Below are 20373 nucleotides of genomic sequence, written 5' to 3'. Positions count from 1 at the left end.
TAGTAGTGTTAACATTATAACTGGTATATGAAGACAGTGTAGTAGTGTTAACATGTTATAACTGGTATATGAAGGCAGTGTAGTAGTGTTAACATGTTATAACTGGTATATGAAGACAGTGTAGTAGTATTAACATGTTATAACTGGTATATGAAGACAGTGTAGTAGTGTTAACATTATAACTGGTATATGAATGCAGTGTAGTAGTATTAACATGTTATAACTGATGTATACCTACATTAACATGTTATAACTGGTATATGAAGACAGTGTAGTACTGTTAACATGTTATAACTGGTATATGAAGACAGTGTAGTAGTCTTAACATGTTATAACTGATGTATACCTACATTAACATGTTATAACTGGTATATGAAGACAGTGTAGTAGTATTAACATGTTATAACTGGTATATGAAGACAGTGTAGTAGTGTTAACATGTTATAACTGATGTATACCTACATTAACATGTTATAACTGGTATATGAAGACAGTGTAGTAGTGTTAACATGTTATAACTGATGTATACCTACATTAACATGTTATAACTGGTATATGAAGACAGTGTAGTAGTATTAACATGTTATAACTGGTATATGAAGACAGTGTAGTAGTGTTAACATGTTATAACTGATGTATACCTACATTAACATGTTATAACTGATGTATACCTACATTAACATGTTATAACTGATGTATATTTGTATATAATCGAACACCTTTGGGATGAATTGGAAAGCCTACTGCAGGGCCTAATCGCCCCCAACATCAGTACCCGTTTGGAATGAGATGTTGGATGAGCAGTTGTCCACGTACCTTCTGGTTATGTAGTGTGTGTATAACATGTAGATATGTCAAGGTAGCCTGGGTGCCAGTCAGTTTGTGCTCTCTTGTCCACGTACCTTCTGGTTATGTAGTGTGTGTATAACATGTAGATATGTCAAAGTAGCCTGGGTGCCAGTCAGTTTGTGCTCTCTTGTCCACGTACCTTCTGGTTATGTAGTGTGTGTATAACATGTAGATATGTCAAGGTAGCCTGGGTGCCAGTCAGTTTGTGCTCTCTTGTCCACGTACCTTCTGGTTATGTAGTGTGTGTATAACATGTAGATATGTCAAGGTAGCCTGGGTGCCAGTCAGTTTGTGCTCTCTTGCCAACTCCTTATGGATTTTTCATGGCACTGAGTGTGAAGCGTTAACTCTTATTACTGTGTAATACCAGGTATATGAAGGGTTATTACTGTGTAATACCAGGTATATGAAGGGTTATTACTGTGTAATACCAGGTATATGAAGTGTTATTACTGTGTAATACCAGGTATATGAAGGGTTATTACTGTGTAATACCAGGTATATGAAGCGTTAACTCTTACTGTGTAATACCAGGTATATGAAGTGTTATTACTGTGTAATACCAGGTATATGAAGGGTTATTACTGTGTAATACCAGGTATATGAAGCGTTAACTCTTATTACTGTGTAATACCAGGTATATGAAGCGTTAACTCTTATTACTGTGTAATACCAGGTATATGAAGTGTTATTACTGTGTAATACCAGGTATATGAAGTGTTATTACTGTGTAATACCAGGTATATGAAGTGTTATTACTGTGTAATACCAGGTATATGAAGTGTTATTACTGTGTAATACCAGGTATATGAAGTGTTATTACTGTGTAATACCAGGTATATGAAGTGTTATTACTGTGTAATACCAGGTATATGAAGTGTTATTACTGTGTAATACCAGGTATATGAAGTGTTATTACTGTGTAATACCAGGTATATGAAGTGTTATTACTGTGTAATACCAGGTATATGAAGTGTTATTACTGTGTAATACCAGGTATATGAAGTGTTATTACTGTGTAATACCAGGTATATGAAGTGTTATTACTGTGTAATACCAGGTATATGAAGTGTTATTACTGTGTAATACCAGGTATATGAAGTGTTATTACTGTGTAATACCAGGTATATGAAGGGTTATAACTATTACTGGGTAATACCAGGTATGGTAACTGTTATTACTGGGTAATACCAGGTATGGTAACTGTTATTACTGGGTAATACCAGGTATATGAAGCGTTATAACTGTGTAATACCAGGTATATGAAGTGTTATAACTGTGTAATACCAGGTATATGAAGCGTTAACTCTTATTACTGTGTAATACCAGGTATATGAAGCGTTATTACTGTGTAATACCAGGTATATGAAGCGTTAACTCTTATTACTGTGTAATACCAGGTATATGAAGTGTTAACTCTTATTACTGTGTAATACCAGGTATATGAAGGGTTATTACTGTGTAATACCAGGTATATGAAGTGTTAACTCTTATTACTGTGTAATACCAGGTATATGAAGCGTTAACTCTTATTACTGTGTAATACCAGGTATATGAAGCGTTAACTCTTATTACTGTGTAATACCAGGTATATGAAGGGTTATTACTGTGTAATACCAGGTATATGAAGGGTTATTACTGTGTAATACCAGGTATATGAAGTGTTATTACTGGGTAATACCAGGTATGGTAACTGTTATTACTGGGTAATACCAGGTATGGTAACTGTTATTACTGGGTAATACCAGGTATGGTAACTGTTATTACTGGGTAATACCAGGTATGGTAACTGTTATTACTGGGTAATACCAGGTATGGTAACTGTTATTACTGGGTAATACCAGGTATGGTAACTGTTATTACTGGGTAATACCAGGTATGGTAACTGTTATTACTGGGTAATACCAGGTATGGTAACTGTTATTACTGGGTAATACCAGGTATGGTAACTGTTATTACTGGGTAATACCAGGTATGTGAAGTGTGTCCCAGTGCTGTCTGAAGAGCAGAAAGGAGACTTTGCTCAGCTGGAGCTGGTGATGACTAAAGAGTTCATCTCTCAACAACTCATCCACCTCACCGGCTGTCTGGATACCAATGAAGAGGGAGGAAGGTGAGAGGGGGGGATGGGTGAGAGGGGGGGGGGGGATGGGTGAGAGGGGGGGGGGGGGGGGTGGGTGAGTGGGGTGGAGGAGGGGATGTGAGAGAGGTGGGGAGGGGATGGATGGGTGTGAGAGGTGGAGGAGGGGATGTGAGAGAGGTGGGGGAGGGGATGGATGGGTGTGAGAGGTGGAGGAGGGGAATGGGGGAGAGGGGGAGGGGATGGATGGGTGAGAGGGGGGGGGGGTGAGGGGGTTGGAGGAGGGGGTGTGAGAGAGGTGGAGGAGGTGGGGGAGGGGATGGGTGAGAGTGGAGGGGATAGATGGGTGTGAGAGGTGGAGGAGGGGATGGATGGGTGAGAGGTGGAGGGGATGGATGGGTGAGAGGAGGGGGAGGGTAAGAGAGGTGGAGTAGGGGGGGTGATGGGTGAGGGAGGTGGAGGAGTAGGGGATGGGAGGAGGGGATGGATGGGTGAGAGGTGGAGAAGGGGGTGATGGGAGGAGGGGATGGGTGAGAGGTGGAGTAGGGGGGGTGATGGGTGAGAGGTGGAGGAGGGGGTGATGGAAGAGGGGATGGGTGAGAGGTGGAGTAGGGGGGGTGATGGGTGAGAGAGGTGGAGGAGGAGGGGATGGATGGGTGAGAGGTGGAGAAGGGGGTGATGGGAGGAGGGGATGGGTGAGAGAGGTGGAGTAGGGGGGTGATGGGTGAGAGGTGGAGTAGGGGGTGATGGGTGAGAGGTGGAGTAGGGGGGGTGATGGGTGAGGGAGGTGGAGGAGTAGGGGATGGGAGGAGGGGATGGATGGGTGAGAGGTGGAGAAGGGGGTGATGGAGGAGGGGATGGGTGAGAGAGGTGGAGGAGGAGGGGATGGATGGGTGAGAGGTGGAGAAGGGGGTGAGAGAGGTGGAGTAGGGGGGGTGATGGGTGAGAGAGGTGGAGGAGGGGGTGATTGTAGGAGGGGATGGGTGAGAGAGGTGGAGTAGGGGGGGTGATGGGTGAGAGAGGTGGAGGAGGAGGGGATGGATGGGTGAGAGGTGGAGAAGGGGGTGATGGGAGGAGGGGATGGGTGAGAGAGGTGGAGGAGTAGGGGATGGATGGGTGAGAGAGGTGGAGTAGGGGGGGTGATGGGTGAGAGAGGTGGAGGAGTAGAGGATGGTTGGGGGAGGTAATGTAGCCATCAGTGGTTGAGTTTGTGCTTGACTACATAACAGACGCCTGGATAGATATTTATAACATCAGATGATGTAGTAATCTGATCTCTTTAACATGTCAGCTAACGACTCAGTCGATAACGTGGTACACAACCATTGGTTGATTCAACTAACCACATCACATGATACAGTAATCTGATCTCTTTAACATATCAGCTAACGACTCAGTCGATAACGTGGTACACAACCATTGGATGATTCAACGACAGTGCGTCTAGTCGGGCAGGAAGTTAATCAGGTTTATCTTTCTCCTTGTATATGGTGCTACAGAAAGTGTTCATGTAACTCTGTGTGTGTGTAGGAAGCGTGTGGTGGCTGTGTTACAGGAGATGCTGGTCCTACCTCAGACTCCTCCCTCTCTGGTCTCTCTGCTGACGGAGAAACTACTGACCCTGATACCTGACGACCACAGACGCATTCAGACCGTAGGTTACACACACACACACACACACACACACACACACACACACACACACACACACACACACACACACACACACACTCACAGTAGATAAAGGTGTAGTGAAAGTTTTAACCTGTGTGTGTGCACCAGGTGGCGGAGGTGATCTCGGAGGTGCGTGAGCCCATCGTCATCAGACAGCCACTGGATGAGAACGAGAACCGCAGGAAACAAGTTAAGGTATTCGCTCTGCTGTATCTCTCCATCCTCTACCTCTCCTCTTCTCTATCTAATCCTCCATCCCTCCTCTACCTCTCTCTCTTCTCTCTCTCCATCCTCTACCTCTCCTCTTCTCTATCTAATCCTCCATCCCTCCTCTACCTCTCTCTCTTCTCTCTCTCCATCCTCTACCTCTCTCTCCTCTTCCCTCTCTCTCCTCTCTCCATCCTCTACCTCTCTCTCCTCTCCTCTCCTCTCCTCTCTCCATCCTCTCCCTCTCTCTCCTTTTCCCTCCTCTCCCTCTCTCTCCTTTTCCCTCCTCTCCTCTCTCCATCCTCTCCCTCTCTCTCCTCTTTCCTCTCTCTCATTTCTTTCCATCCTCTCCCTCTCTCCTCTTCCCTCTTTCCATCCTCTCCCTCTCTCCTCTTCCCTCTTTCCATCCTCTCCCTCTCTCCTCTTCCCTCTTTCCATCCTCTCCATCTCTCCTCTTCCCTCTTTCCATCCTCTCCATCTCTCCTCTTCCCTCTTTCCATCCTCTCCCTCTCTCTCCTTTTCCCTCTTTCCATCCTCTCCCTCTCTCTCCTTTTCCCTCCTCTCCTCTCTCCATCCTCTCCCTCTCTCTCCTCTTTCCTCTCTCTCATTTCTTTCCATCCTCTCCCTCTCTCCTCTTCCCTCTTTCCATCCTCTCCCTCTCTCCTCTTCCCTCTTTCCATCCTCTCTCCTCTTCCCTCCTCTCCTCTTCCCTCTTTCCATCCTCTCCATCTCTCCTCTTCCCTCTTTCCATCCTCTCCCTCTCTCTCCTTTTCCCTCCTCTCCTCTCTCCATCCTCTCCCTCTCTCTCCTTTTCCCTCCTCTCCTCTCTCCATCCTCTCCTCTCTCTCCTCTTTCCTCCCTCTCTCCTCTTCCCTCCTCTCCTCTTCTCTCTTTCCATCCTCTCCCCCTCTCCTCTTCCCTCCTCTCCTCTTCTCTCTTTTCCCCCTCTCCTCTTCCCTCCTCTCCCCCTCTCCTCTTCCCTCCTCTCCTCTTCTCTCTTTCCATCCTCTCCCTCTCTCTCCTCTTCCCCCCTCTCCTCTCTCCTTTACCTCTTCTCTATCTAATCCTCCTTCCCTCTTTCCATACTCTACCCCTCTCCTTCTCTCTTCTCTATCTAATCCTCAATCCTCTCCTCTCTCCTTCCAGTTAGCTGAGGTGAAGGTTTGTATCCTAGAGTCTAATCCAAATCAATGTAATTAGTCAGGTGTTTGGTGGTAAACCAATCAAATGTTATTAGTCAGGTGCTTGGTAATCTGATGTTATTAGTCAGGTGTTTGGTAATCAGATGTTATTAGTCAGGTGCTTGGTAATCTGATGTTATTAGTCAGGTGTTTGGTAATCAGATGTTATTAGTCAGGTGCTTGGTAATCTGATGTTATTAGTCAGGTGTTTGGTAATCTGATGTTATTAGTCAGGTGTTTGGTAATCAGATGTTATTAGTCAGGTGTTTGGTAATCTGATGTTATTAGTCAGGTGTTTGGTAATCAAATGTTATTAGTCAGGTGTTTGGTAATCCAATCAAATGTTATTAGTCAGGTGTTTGGTAATCAGATGTTATTAGTCAGGTGCTTGGTAATCTGATGTTATTAGTCAGGTGTTTGGTAATCTGATGTTATTAGTCAGGTGCTTGGTAATCCAATCAGATGTTATTAGTCAGGTGTTTCGTAATCAAATCAAATGTAATTAGTCAGGTGTTTCGTAATCCAATCAAATGTAATTAGTCAGGTGTTTCGTAATCCAATCAGATGTTATTAGTCAGGTGTTTGGTAATCTGATGTTATTAGTCAGGTGTTTGGTAATCTGATGTTATTAGTCAGGTGTTTGGTAATCTGATGTTATTAGTCAGGTGTTTGGTAATCTGATGTTATTAGTCAGGTATAAACTCTCTTGGTAAATAATGTGGTCTACAGCTTATCATGAGCTATTCTACCTCCGGGGGGCAGGTATAAACTCCAAATGGAGGTCAGTGGTCGCTGTTCCGATGTCCAGAAGCTCTTTACGGTCTGTAACCTCTCTCCCTCTCTCTCTCTCTCTCTCTCTCTCTCCCTCTCTCTCCCTCTCTCTCTCTCTCTCTCTCCCTCTCTCTCCCTCTCTCTCCCTCTCTCTCTCCTCTCTCCTTCTGTCTCTCTCTCTCTCTGTCTCTCTCTCTCTCCTCTCTCCTTCAGCTAGCGGAGGTGAAAGTTGGTATCCTGGAAGCTAAACAGGCCTTAGAGGAGTGTATCAGTAACCAGGAGTTCAACAGAGCAGCGGAGCTGAAGGACTCTATAACTGACCTGGAGAACCTGAGGAACAACATCCTGCAGGAGGAGAACACACAGCAGGACGACAAGGAGACAGAGACACGCATGGAGAAGGTACAGACACACACACACCATGGAACCACACACACACACACCACGGAACCACACACACCACGGAATCACAGCAGGACGACAAGGAGACAGAGACACGCATGGAGAAGGTACAGACACACACACCACGGAATCACACACACACACACACCACGGAATCACACACGCGCACACACACCACGGAATCACACACACACACACCATGGAATTACACACACATATACACACCACGGAATCACACACACACACACCATGGAATTACACACACACCACAGAATCACACAGCAGGACGACAACGAGACAGAGACATGGAGAAGGTACAGACACGTTATTGTCTCCATAAATAAATGCTGTGTTCTCTCTGTCAGACTGACCCAGAGACTCTCCTGCGCTGTCTGACCATGTGTGTTGAGCTGCTGAAACAGATGAACATCAAGACGAGGATCGGTCCCACCATGTCAGCTATCCTCTCCTCTCTGGTACTATACTGTCTAATCTAATGTATAGGATCCATCATGTCAGCTATCCTCTCTGGTACTATACTGTCTAAACTAATGTATAGGATCCATCATGTCAGCTATCCTCTCCTCTCTGGTACTATACTGTCTAATCTAATGTATAGGATCCATCATGTCAGCTATCCTCTCTGGTACTATACTGTCTAATCTAATGTATAGGATCCATCATGTCAGCTATCCTCTCCTCTCTGGTACTATACTGTCTAATCTAATGTATAGGATCCATCATGTCAGCTATCCTCTCTGGTACTATACTGTCTAATCTAATGTATAGGATCCATCATGTCAGCTATCCTCTCCTCTCTGGTACTATACTGTCTAATCTAATGTATAGGATCCATCATGTCAGCTATCCTCTCTGGTACTATACTGTCTAATCTAATGTATAGGATCCATCATGTCAGCTATCCTCTCTGGTACTATACTGTCTAATCTAATGTATAGGATCCATCATGTCAGCTATCCTCTCTGGTACTATACTGTCTAATCTAATGTATAGGATCCATCATGTCAGCTATCCTCTCTGGTACTATACTGTCTAATCTAATGTATAGGATCCATCATGTCAGCTATCCTCTCCTCTCTGGTACTATACTGTCTAATCTAATGTATAGGATCCATCATGTCAGCTATCCTCTCTGGTACTATACTGTCTAATCTAATGTATAGGATCCATCATGTCAGCTATCCTCTCTGGTACTATACTGTCTAATCTAATGTATAGGATCCATCATGTCAGCTATCCTCTCTGGTACTATACTGTCTAATCTAATGTATAGGATCCATCATGTCAGCTATCCTCTCCTCTCTGGTACTATACTGTCTAATCTAATGTATAGGATCCATCATGTCAGCTATCCTCTCCTCTCTGGTACTATACTGTCTAATCTAATGTATAGGATCCATCATGTCAGCTATCCTCTCCTCTCTGGTACTATACTGTCTAATCTAATGTATAGGATCCATCATGTCAGCTATCCTCTCCTCTCTGGTACTATACTGTCTAATCTAATGTATAGGATCCATCATGTCAGCTATCCTCTCCTCTCTGGTACTATACTGTCTAATCTAATGTATAGGATCCATCATGTCAGCTATCCTCTCTGGTACTATACTGTCTAATCTAATGTATAGGATCCATCATGTCAGCTATCCTCTCCTCTCTGGTACTATACTGTCTAATCTAATGTATAGGATCCATCATGTCAGCTATCCTCTCCTCTCTGGTACTATACTGTCTAAACTAATGTATAGGATCCATCATGTCAGCTATCCTCTCCTCTCTGGTACTATACTGTCTAATCTAATGTATAGGATCCATCATGTCAGCTATCCTCTCCTCTCTGGTACTATACTGTCTAATCTAATGTATAGGATCCATCATGTCAGCTATCCTCTCCTCTCTGGTACTATACTGTCTAAACTAATGTATAGGATCCATCATGTCAGCTATCCTCTCCTCTCTGGTACTATACTGTCTAATCTAATGTATAGGATCCATCATGTCAGCTATCCTCTCTGGTACTATACTGTCTAAACTAATGTATAGGATCCATCATGTCAGCTATCCTCTCTGGTACTATACTGTCTAAACTAATGTATAGGATCCATCATGTCAGCTATCCTCTCCTCTCTGGTACTATACTGTCTAATCTAATGTATAGGATCCATCATGTCAGCTATCCTCTCCTCTCTGGTACTATACTGTCTAAACTAATGTATAGGATCCATCATGTCAGCTATCCTCTCCTCTCTGGTACTATACTGTCTAATCTAATGTATAGGATCCATCATGTCAGCTATCCTCTCCTCTCTGGTACTATACTGTCTAAACTAATGTATAGGATCCATCATGTCAGCTATCCTCTCCTCTCTGGTACTATACTGTCTAAACTAATGTATAGGATCCATCATGTCAGCTATCCTCTCTGGTACTATACTGTCTAAACTAATGTATAGGATCCATCATGTCAGCTATCCTCTCCTCTCTGGTACTATACTGTCTAAACTAATGTATAGGATCCATCATGTCAGCTATCCTCTCCTCTCTGGTACTATACTGTCTAATCTAATGTATAGGATCCATCATGTCAGCTATCCTCTCCTCTCTGGTACTATACTGTCTAATCTAATGTATAGGATCCATCATGTCAGCTATCCTCTCTGGTACTATACTGTCTAAACTAATGTATAGGATCCATCATGTCAGCTATCCTCTCCTCTCTGGTACTATACTGTCTAATCTAATGTATAGGATCCATCATGTCAGCTATCCTCTCCTCTCTGGTACTATACTGTCTAATCTAATGTATAGGATCCATCATGTCAGCTATCCTCTCTGGTACTATACTGTCTAAACTAATGTATAGGATCCATCATGTCAGCTATCCTCTCCTCTCTGGTACTATACTGTCTAATCTAATGTATAGGATCCACCATGTCAGCTATCCTCTCTGGTACTATACTGTCTAAACTAATGTATAGGATCCATCATGTCAGCTATCCTCTCTGGTACTATACTGTCTAAACTAATGTATAGGATCCATCATGTCAGCTATCCTCTCCTCTCTGGTACTATACTGTCTAATCTAATGTATAGGATCCATCATGTCAGCTATCCTCTCTGGTACTATACTGTCTAATCTAATGTATAGGATCCATCATGTCAGCTATCCTCTCCTCTCTGGTACTATACTGTCTAATCTAATGTATAGGATCCATCATGTCAGCTATCCTCTCCTCTCTGGTACTATACTGTCTAATCTAATGTATAGGATCCATCATGTCAGCTATCCTCTCCTCTCTGGTACTATACTGTCTAAACTAATGTATAGGATCCATCATGTCAGCTATCCTCTCTGGTACTATACTGTCTAATCTAATGTATAGGATCCATCATGTCAGCTATCCTCTCCTCTCTGGTACTATACTGTCTAATCTAATGTATAGGATCCATCATGTCAGCTATCCTCTCCTCTCTGGTACTATACTGTCTAATCTAATGTATAGGATCCACCATGTCAGCTATCCTCTCTGGTACTATACTGTCTAAACTAATGTATAGGATCCATCATGTCAGCTATCCTCTCCTCTCTGGTACTATACTGTCTAATCTAATGTATAGGATCCACCATGTCAGCTATCCTCTCTGGTACTATACTGTCTAAACTAATGTATAGGATCCATCATGTCAGCTATCCTCTCCTCTCTGGTACTATACTGTCTAATCTAATGTATAGGATCCACCATGTCAGCTATCCTCTCTGGTACTATACTGTCTAAACTAATGTATAGGATCCATCATGTCAGCTATCCTCTCTGGTACTATACTGTCTAATCTAATGTATAGGATCCACCATGTCAGCTATCCTCTCCTCTCTGGTACTATACTGTCTAATCTAATGTATAGGATCCATCATGTCAGCTATCCTCTCCTCTCTGGTACTATACTGTCTAATCTAATGTATAGGATCCATCATGTCAGCTATCCTCTCCTCTCTGGTACTATACTGTCTAAACTAATGTATAGGATCCATCATGTCAGCTATCCTCTCCTCTCTGGTACTATACTGTCTAATCTAATGTATAGGATCCATCATGTCAGCTATCCTCTCTGGTACTATACTGTCTAAACTAATGTATAGGATCCATCATGTCAGCTATCCTCTCCTCTCTGGTACTATACTGTCTAATCTAATGTATAGGATCCATCATGTCAGCTATCCTCTCTGGTACTATACTGTCTAATCTAATGTATAGGATCCATCATGTCAGCTATCCTCTCCTCTCTGGTACTATACTGTCTAATCTAATGTATAGGATCCATCATGTCAGCTATCCTCTCCTCTCTGGTACTATACTGTCTAATCTAATGTATAGGATCCATCATGTCAGCTATCCTCTCTGGTACTATACTGTCTAAACTAATGTATAGGATCCATCATGTCAGCTATCCTCTCCTCTCTGGTACTATACTGTCTAATCTAATGTATAGGATCCATCATGTCAGCTATCCTCTCCTCTCTGGTACTATACTGTCTAATCTAATGTATAGGATCCATCATGTCAGCTATCCTCTCTGGTACTATACTGTCTAATCTAATGTATAGGATCCATCATGTCAGCTATCCTCTCCTCTCTGGTACTATACTGTCTAAACTAATGTATAGGATCCATCATGTCAGCTATCCTCTCCTCTCTGGTACTATACTGTCTAATCTAATGTATAGGATCCATCATGTCAGCTATCCTCTCTGGTACTATACTGTCTAATCTAATGTATAGGATCCATCATGTCAGCTATCCTCTCCTCTCTGGTACTATACTGTCTAATCTAATGTATAGGATCCATCATGTCAGCTATCCTCTCTGGTACTATACTGTCTAATCTAATGTATAGGATCCATCATGTCAGCTATCCTCTCTGGTACTATACTGTCTAATCTAATGTATAGGATCCATCATGTCAGCTATCCTCTCTGGTACTATACTGTCTAATCTAATGTATAGGATCCATCATGTCAGCTATCCTCTCTGGTACTATACTGTCTAATCTAATGTATAGGATCCATCATGTCAGCTATCCTCTCCTCTCTGGTACTATACTGTCTAATCTAATGTATAGGATCCATCATGTCAGCTATCCTCTCTGGTACTATACTGTCTAATCTAATGTATAGGATCCATCATGTCAGCTATCCTCTCTGGTACTATACTGTCTAATCTAATGTATAGGATCCATCATGTCAGCTATCCTCTCTGGTACTATACTGTCTAATCTAATGTATAGGATCCATCATGTCAGCTATCCTCTCTGGTACTATACTGTCTAATCTAATGTATAGGATCCATCATGTCAGCTATCCTCTCCTCTCTGGTACTATACTGTCTAATCTAATGTATAGGATCCATCATGTCAGCTATCCTCTCTGGTACTATACTGTCTAATCTAATGTATAGGATCCATCATGTCAGCTATCCTCTCCTCTCTGGTACTATACTGTCTAATCTAATGTATAGGATCCATCATGTCAGCTATCCTCTCCTCTCTGGTACTATACTGTCTAATCTAATGTATAGGATCCATCATGTCAGCTATCCTCTCCTCTCTGGTACTATACTGTCTAATCTAATGTATAGGATCCATCATGTCAGCTATCCTCTCCTCTCTGGTACTATACTGTCTAATCTAATGTATAGGATCCATCATGTCAGCTATCCTCTCCTCTCTGGTACTATACTGTCTAATCTAATGTATAGGATCCATCATGTCAGCTATCCTCTCTGGTACTATACTGTCTAATCTAATGTATAGGATCCATCATGTCAGCTATCCTCTCCTCTCTGGTACTATACTGTCTAATCTAATGTATAGGATCCATCATGTCAGCTATCCTCTCCTCTCTGGTACTATACTGTCTAAACTAATGTATAGGATCCATCATGTCAGCTATCCTCTCCTCTCTGGTACTATACTGTCTAATCTAATGTATAGGATCCATCATGTCAGCTATCCTCTCCTCTCTGGTACTATACTGTCTAATCTAATGTATAGGATCCATCATGTCAGCTATCCTCTCCTCTCTGGTACTATACTGTCTAAACTAATGTATAGGATCCATCATGTCAGCTATCCTCTCCTCTCTGGTACTATACTGTCTAATCTAATGTATAGGATCCATCATGTCAGCTATCCTCTCTGGTACTATACTGTCTAAACTAATGTATAGGATCCATCATGTCAGCTATCCTCTCTGGTACTATACTGTCTAAACTAATGTATAGGATCCATCATGTCAGCTATCCTCTCCTCTCTGGTACTATACTGTCTAATCTAATGTATAGGATCCATCATGTCAGCTATCCTCTCCTCTCTGGTACTATACTGTCTAAACTAATGTATAGGATCCATCATGTCAGCTATCCTCTCCTCTCTGGTACTATACTGTCTAATCTAATGTATAGGATCCATCATGTCAGCTATCCTCTCCTCTCTGGTACTATACTGTCTAAACTAATGTATAGGATCCATCATGTCAGCTATCCTCTCCTCTCTGGTACTATACTGTCTAAACTAATGTATAGGATCCATCATGTCAGCTATCCTCTCTGGTACTATACTGTCTAAACTAATGTATAGGATCCATCATGTCAGCTATCCTCTCCTCTCTGGTACTATACTGTCTAAACTAATGTATAGGATCCATCATGTCAGCTATCCTCTCCTCTCTGGTACTATACTGTCTAATCTAATGTATAGGATCCATCATGTCAGCTATCCTCTCCTCTCTGGTACTATACTGTCTAATCTAATGTATAGGATCCATCATGTCAGCTATCCTCTCTGGTACTATACTGTCTAAACTAATGTATAGGATCCATCATGTCAGCTATCCTCTCCTCTCTGGTACTATACTGTCTAATCTAATGTATAGGATCCATCATGTCAGCTATCCTCTCCTCTCTGGTACTATACTGTCTAATCTAATGTATAGGATCCATCATGTCAGCTATCCTCTCTGGTACTATACTGTCTAAACTAATGTATAGGATCCATCATGTCAGCTATCCTCTCCTCTCTGGTACTATACTGTCTAATCTAATGTATAGGATCCACCATGTCAGCTATCCTCTCTGGTACTATACTGTCTAAACTAATGTATAGGATCCATCATGTCAGCTATCCTCTCTGGTACTATACTGTCTAAACTAATGTATAGGATCCATCATGTCAGCTATCCTCTCCTCTCTGGTACTATACTGTCTAATCTAATGTATAGGATCCATCATGTCAGCTATCCTCTCTGGTACTATACTGTCTAATCTAATGTATAGGATCCATCATGTCAGCTATCCTCTCCTCTCTGGTACTATACTGTCTAATCTAATGTATAGGATCCATCATGTCAGCTATCCTCTCCTCTCTGGTACTATACTGTCTAATCTAATGTATAGGATCCATCATGTCAGCTATCCTCTCCTCTCTGGTACTATACTGTCTAAACTAATGTATAGGATCCATCATGTCAGCTATCCTCTCTGGTACTATACTGTCTAATCTAATGTATAGGATCCATCATGTCAGCTATCCTCTCCTCTCTGGTACTATACTGTCTAATCTAATGTATAGGATCCATCATGTCAGCTATCCTCTCCTCTCTGGTACTATACTGTCTAATCTAATGTATAGGATCCACCATGTCAGCTATCCTCTCTGGTACTATACTGTCTAAACTAATGTATAGGATCCATCATGTCAGCTATCCTCTCCTCTCTGGTACTATACTGTCTAATCTAATGTATAGGATCCACCATGTCAGCTATCCTCTCTGGTACTATACTGTCTAAACTAATGTATAGGATCCATCATGTCAGCTATCCTCTCCTCTCTGGTACTATACTGTCTAATCTAATGTATAGGATCCACCATGTCAGCTATCCTCTCTGGTACTATACTGTCTAAACTAATGTATAGGATCCATCATGTCAGCTATCCTCTCTGGTACTATACTGTCTAATCTAATGTATAGGATCCACCATGTCAGCTATCCTCTCCTCTCTGGTACTATACTGTCTAATCTAATGTATAGGATCCATCATGTCAGCTATCCTCTCCTCTCTGGTACTATACTGTCTAATCTAATGTATAGGATCCATCATGTCAGCTATCCTCTCCTCTCTGGTACTATACTGTCTAAACTAATGTATAGGATCCATCATGTCAGCTATCCTCTCCTCTCTGGTACTATACTGTCTAATCTAATGTATAGGATCCATCATGTCAGCTATCCTCTCTGGTACTATACTGTCTAAACTAATGTATAGGATCCATCATGTCAGCTATCCTCTCCTCTCTGGTACTATACTGTCTAATCTAATGTATAGGATCCATCATGTCAGCTATCCTCTCTGGTACTATACTGTCTAATCTAATGTATAGGATCCATCATGTCAGCTATCCTCTCCTCTCTGGTACTATACTGTCTAATCTAATGTATAGGATCCATCATGTCAGCTATCCTCTCCTCTCTGGTACTATACTGTCTAATCTAATGTATAGGATCCATCATGTCAGCTATCCTCTCTGGTACTATACTGTCTAAACTAATGTATAGGATCCATCATGTCAGCTATCCTCTCCTCTCTGGTACTATACTGTCTAATCTAATGTATAGGATCCATCATGTCAGCTATCCTCTCCTCTCTGGTACTATACTGTCTAATCTAATGTATAGGATCCACCATGTCAGCTATCCTCTCTGGTACTATACTGTCTAATCTAATGTATAGGATCCATCATGTCAGCTATCCTCTCCTCTCTGGTACTATACTGTCTAATCTAATGTATAGGATCCACCATGTCAGCTATCCTCTCCTCTCTGGTACTATACTGTCTAATCTAATGTATAGGATCCATCATGTCAGCTATCCTCTCCTCTCTGGTACTATACTGTCTAATCTAATGTATAGGATCCATCATGTCAGCTATCCTCTCCTCTCTGGTACTATACTGTCTAAACTAATGTATAGGATCCATCATGTCAGCTATCCTCTCCTCTCTGGTACTATACTGTCTAATCTAATGTATAGGATCCATCATGTCAGCTATCCTCTCTGGTACTATACTGTCTAATCTAATGTATAGGATCCATCATGTCAGCTATCCTCTCCTCTCTGGTACTATACTGTCTAATCTAATGTATAGGATCCATCATGTCAGCTATCCTCTCCTCTCTGGTACTATACTGTCTAATCTAATGTATAGGATCCATCATGTCAGCTATCCTCTCCTCTCTGGTACTATACTGTCTAAACTAATGTATAGGATCCATCATGTCAGCTATCCTCTCCTCTCTGGTACTATACTGTCTAATCTAATGTATAGGATCCATCATGTCAGCTATCCTCTCTGGTACTATACTGTCTAAACTAATGTATAGGATCCATCATGTCAGCTATCCTCTCCTCTCTGGTACTATACTGTCTAATCTAATGTATAGGATCCATCATGTCAGCTATCCTCTCTGGTACTATACTGTCTAATCTAATGTATAGGATCCATCATGTCAGCTATCCTCTCTGGTACTATACTGTCTAATCTAACGTATAGGATCCATCATGTCAGCTATCCTCTCCTCTCTGGTACTATACTGTCTAATCTAATGTATAGGATCCATCATGTCAGCTATCCTCTCCTCTCTGGTACTATACTGTCTAATCTAATGTATAGGATCCATCATGTCAGCTATCCTCTCCTCTCTGGTACTATACTGTCTAATCTAATGTATAGGATCCATCATGTCAGCTATCCTCTCTGGTACTATACTGTCTAAACTAATGTATAGGATCCATCATGTCAGCTATCCTCTCTGGTACTATACTGTCTAAACTAATGTATAGGATCCATCATGTCAGCTATCCTCTCTGGTACTATACTGTCTAATCTAATGTATAGGATCCATCATGTCAGCTATCCTCTCCTCTCTGGTACTATACTGTCTAATCTAATGTATAGGATCCATCATGTCAGCTATCCTCTCTGGTACTATACTGTCTAAACTAATGTATAGGATCCATCATGTCAGCTATCCTCTCTGGTACTATACTGTCTAAACTAATGTATAGGATCCATCATGTCAGCTATCCTCTCTGGTACTATACTGTCTAATCTAATGTATAGGATCCATCATGTCAGCTATCCTCTCTGGTACTATACTGTCTAATCTAATGTATAGGATCCATCATGTCAGCTATCCTCTCCTCTCTGGTACTATACTGTCTAATCTAATGTATAGGATCCACCATGTCAGCTATCCTCTCCTCTCTGGTACTATACTGTCTAATCTAATGTATAGGATCCATCATGTCAGCTATCCTCTCCTCTCTGGTACTATACTGTCTAAACTAATGTATAGGATCCATCATGTCAGCTATCCTCTCCTCTCTGGTACTATACTGTCTAATCTAATGTATAGGATCCACCATGTCAGCTATCCTCTCTGGTACTATACTGTCTAAACTAATGTATAGGATCCATCATGTCAGCTATCCTCTCTGGTACTATACTGTCTAATCTAATGTATAGGATCCATCATGTCAGCTATCCTCTCCTCTCTGGTACTATACTGTCTAATCTAATGTATAGGATCCACCATGTCAGCTATCCTCTCCTCTCTGGTACTATACTGTCTAATCTAATGTATAGGATCCATCATGTCAGCTATCCTCTCTGGTACTATACTGTCTAATCTAATGTATAGGATCCATCATGTCAGCTATCCTCTCCTCTCTGGTACTATACTGTCTAATCTAACGTATAGGATCCATCATGTCAGCTATCCTCTCCTCTCTGGTACTATACTGTCTAATCTAATGTATAGGATCCATCATGTCAGCTATCCTCTCCTCTCTGGTACTATACTGTCTAAACTAATGTATAGGATCCATCATGTCAGCTATCCTCTCCTCTCTGGTACTATACTGTCTAATCTAATGTATAGGATCCATCATGTCAGCTATCCTCTCTGGTACTATACTGTCTAAACTAATGTATAGGATCCATCATGTCAGCTATCCTCTCCTCTCTGGTACTATACTGTCTAATCTAATGTATAGGATCCATCATGTCAGCTATCCTCTCCTCTCTGGTACTATACTGTCTAATCTAATGTATAGGATCCATCATGTCAGCTATCCTCTCCTCTCTGGTACTATACTGTCTAAACTAATGTATAGGATCCATCATGTCAGCTATCCTCTCCTCTCTGGTACTATACTGTCTAATCTAATGTATAGGATCCATCATGTCAGCTATCCTCTCCTCTCTGGTACTATACTGTCTAAACTAATGTATAGGATCCATCATGTCAGCTATCCTCTCTGGTACTATACTGTCTAAACTAATGTATAGGATCCATCATGTCAGCTATCCTCTCTGGTACTATACTGTCTAATCTAATGTATAGGATCCATCATGTCAGCTATCCTCTCCTCTCTGGTACTATACTGTCTAATCTAATGTATAGGATCCATCATGTCAGCTATCCTCTCCTCTCTGGTACTATACTGTCTAATCTAATGTATAGGATCCATCATGTCAGCTATCCTCTCCTCTCTGGTACTATACTGTCTAATCTAATGTATAGGATCCACCATGTCAGCTATCCTCTCTGGTACTATACTGTCTAATCTAATGTATAGGATCCATCATGTCAGCTATCCTCTCCTCTCTGGTACTATACTGTCTAATCTAATGTATAGGATCCATCATGTCAGCTATCCTCTCTGGTACTATACTGTCTAATCTAATGTATAGGATCCATCATGTCAGCTATCCTCTCCTCTCTGGTACTATACTGTCTAATCTAATGTATAGGATCCACCATGTCAGCTATCCTCTCTGGTACTATACTGTCTAAACTAATGTATAGGATCCATCATGTCAGCTATCCTCTCCTCTCTGGTACTATACTGTCTAATCTAATGTATAGGATCCATCATGTCAGCTATCCTCTCCTCTCTGGTACTATACTGTCTAAACTAATGTATAGGATCCATCATGTCAGCTATCCTCTCCTCTCTGGTACTATACTGTCTAATCTAATGTATAGGATCCATCATGTCAGCTATCCTCTCCTCTCTGGTACTATACTGTCTAATCTAATGTATAGGATCCATCATGTCAGCTATCCTCTCCTCTCTGGTACTATACTGTCTAATCTAATGTATAGGATCCATCATGTCAGCTATCCTCTCTGGTACTATACTGTCTAAACTAATGTATAGGATCCATCATGTCAGCTATCCTCTCTGGTACTATACTGTCTAATCTAATGTATAGGATCCATCATGTCAGCTATCCTCTCTGGTACTATACTGTCTAAACTAATGTATAGGATCCATCATGTCAGCTATCCTCTCCTCTCTGGTACTATACTGTCTAATCTAATGTATAGGATCCATCATGTCAGCTATCCTCTCCTCTCTGGTACTATACTGTCTAAACTAATGTATAGGATCCATCATGTCAGCTATCCTCTCTGGTACTATACTGTCTAATCTAATGTATAGGATCCATCATGTCAGCTATCCTCTCCTCTCTGGTACTATACTGTCTAATCTAATGTATAGGATCCATCATGTCAGCTATCCTCTCCTCTCTGGTACTATACTGTCTAATCTAATGTATAGGATCCATCATGTCAGCTATCCTCTCCTCTCTGGTACTATACTGTCTAATCTAATGTATAGGATCCATCATGTCAGCTATCCTCTCTGGTACTATACTGTCTAAACTAATGTATAGGATCCATCATGTCAGCTATCCTCTCCTCTCTGGTACTATACTGTCTAATCTAATGTATAGGATCCATCATGTCAGCTATCCTCTCTGGTACTATACTGTCTAAACTAATGTATAGGATCCATCATGTCAGCTATCCTCTCCTCTCTGGTACTATACTGTCTAATCTAACGTATAGGATCCATCATGTCAGCTATCCTCTCCTCTCTGGTACTATACTGTCTAATCTAATGTATAGGATCCATCATGTCAGCTATCCTCTCTGGTACTATACTGTCTAATCTAATGTATAGGATCCATCATGTCAGCTATCCTCTCTGGTACTATACTGTCTAATCTAATGTATAGGATCCATCATGTCAGCTATCCTCTCTGGTACTATACTGTCTAATC

General features: G+C 41.6%; 1 protein-coding gene across 9 annotated transcripts in view; it reads left to right on the top strand.

Annotated features, from left to right (window-relative positions):
• LOC109887949 (condensin complex subunit 3) overlaps positions 1 to 20373 on the top strand; it is a 66722-nt gene that overhangs the window by 10946 nt on the left and 35403 nt on the right. For all 9 annotated transcript variants that reach the window (XM_031814860.1, XM_031814857.1, XM_031814862.1 and 6 more), the window contains 5 exons: positions 2822 to 2962; positions 4460 to 4583; positions 4712 to 4798; positions 6976 to 7164; positions 7530 to 7640. In XM_031814860.1, the coding sequence (XP_031670720.1) occupies positions 2822 to 2962; positions 4460 to 4583; positions 4712 to 4798; positions 6976 to 7164; positions 7530 to 7640 (652 nt within the window). The remainder of the gene's footprint in view (positions 1 to 2821; positions 2963 to 4459; positions 4584 to 4711; positions 4799 to 6975; positions 7165 to 7529; positions 7641 to 20373) is intronic.

Source organism: Oncorhynchus kisutch, unplaced genomic scaffold, assembly GCF_002021735.2.
Source record: "Oncorhynchus kisutch isolate 150728-3 unplaced genomic scaffold, Okis_V2 Okis07a-Okis12b_hom, whole genome shotgun sequence".
Taxonomy (NCBI): Eukaryota; Metazoa; Chordata; class Actinopteri; order Salmoniformes; family Salmonidae; genus Oncorhynchus; species Oncorhynchus kisutch.
This window is presented reverse-complemented; position numbering and strand designations above follow the sequence as displayed.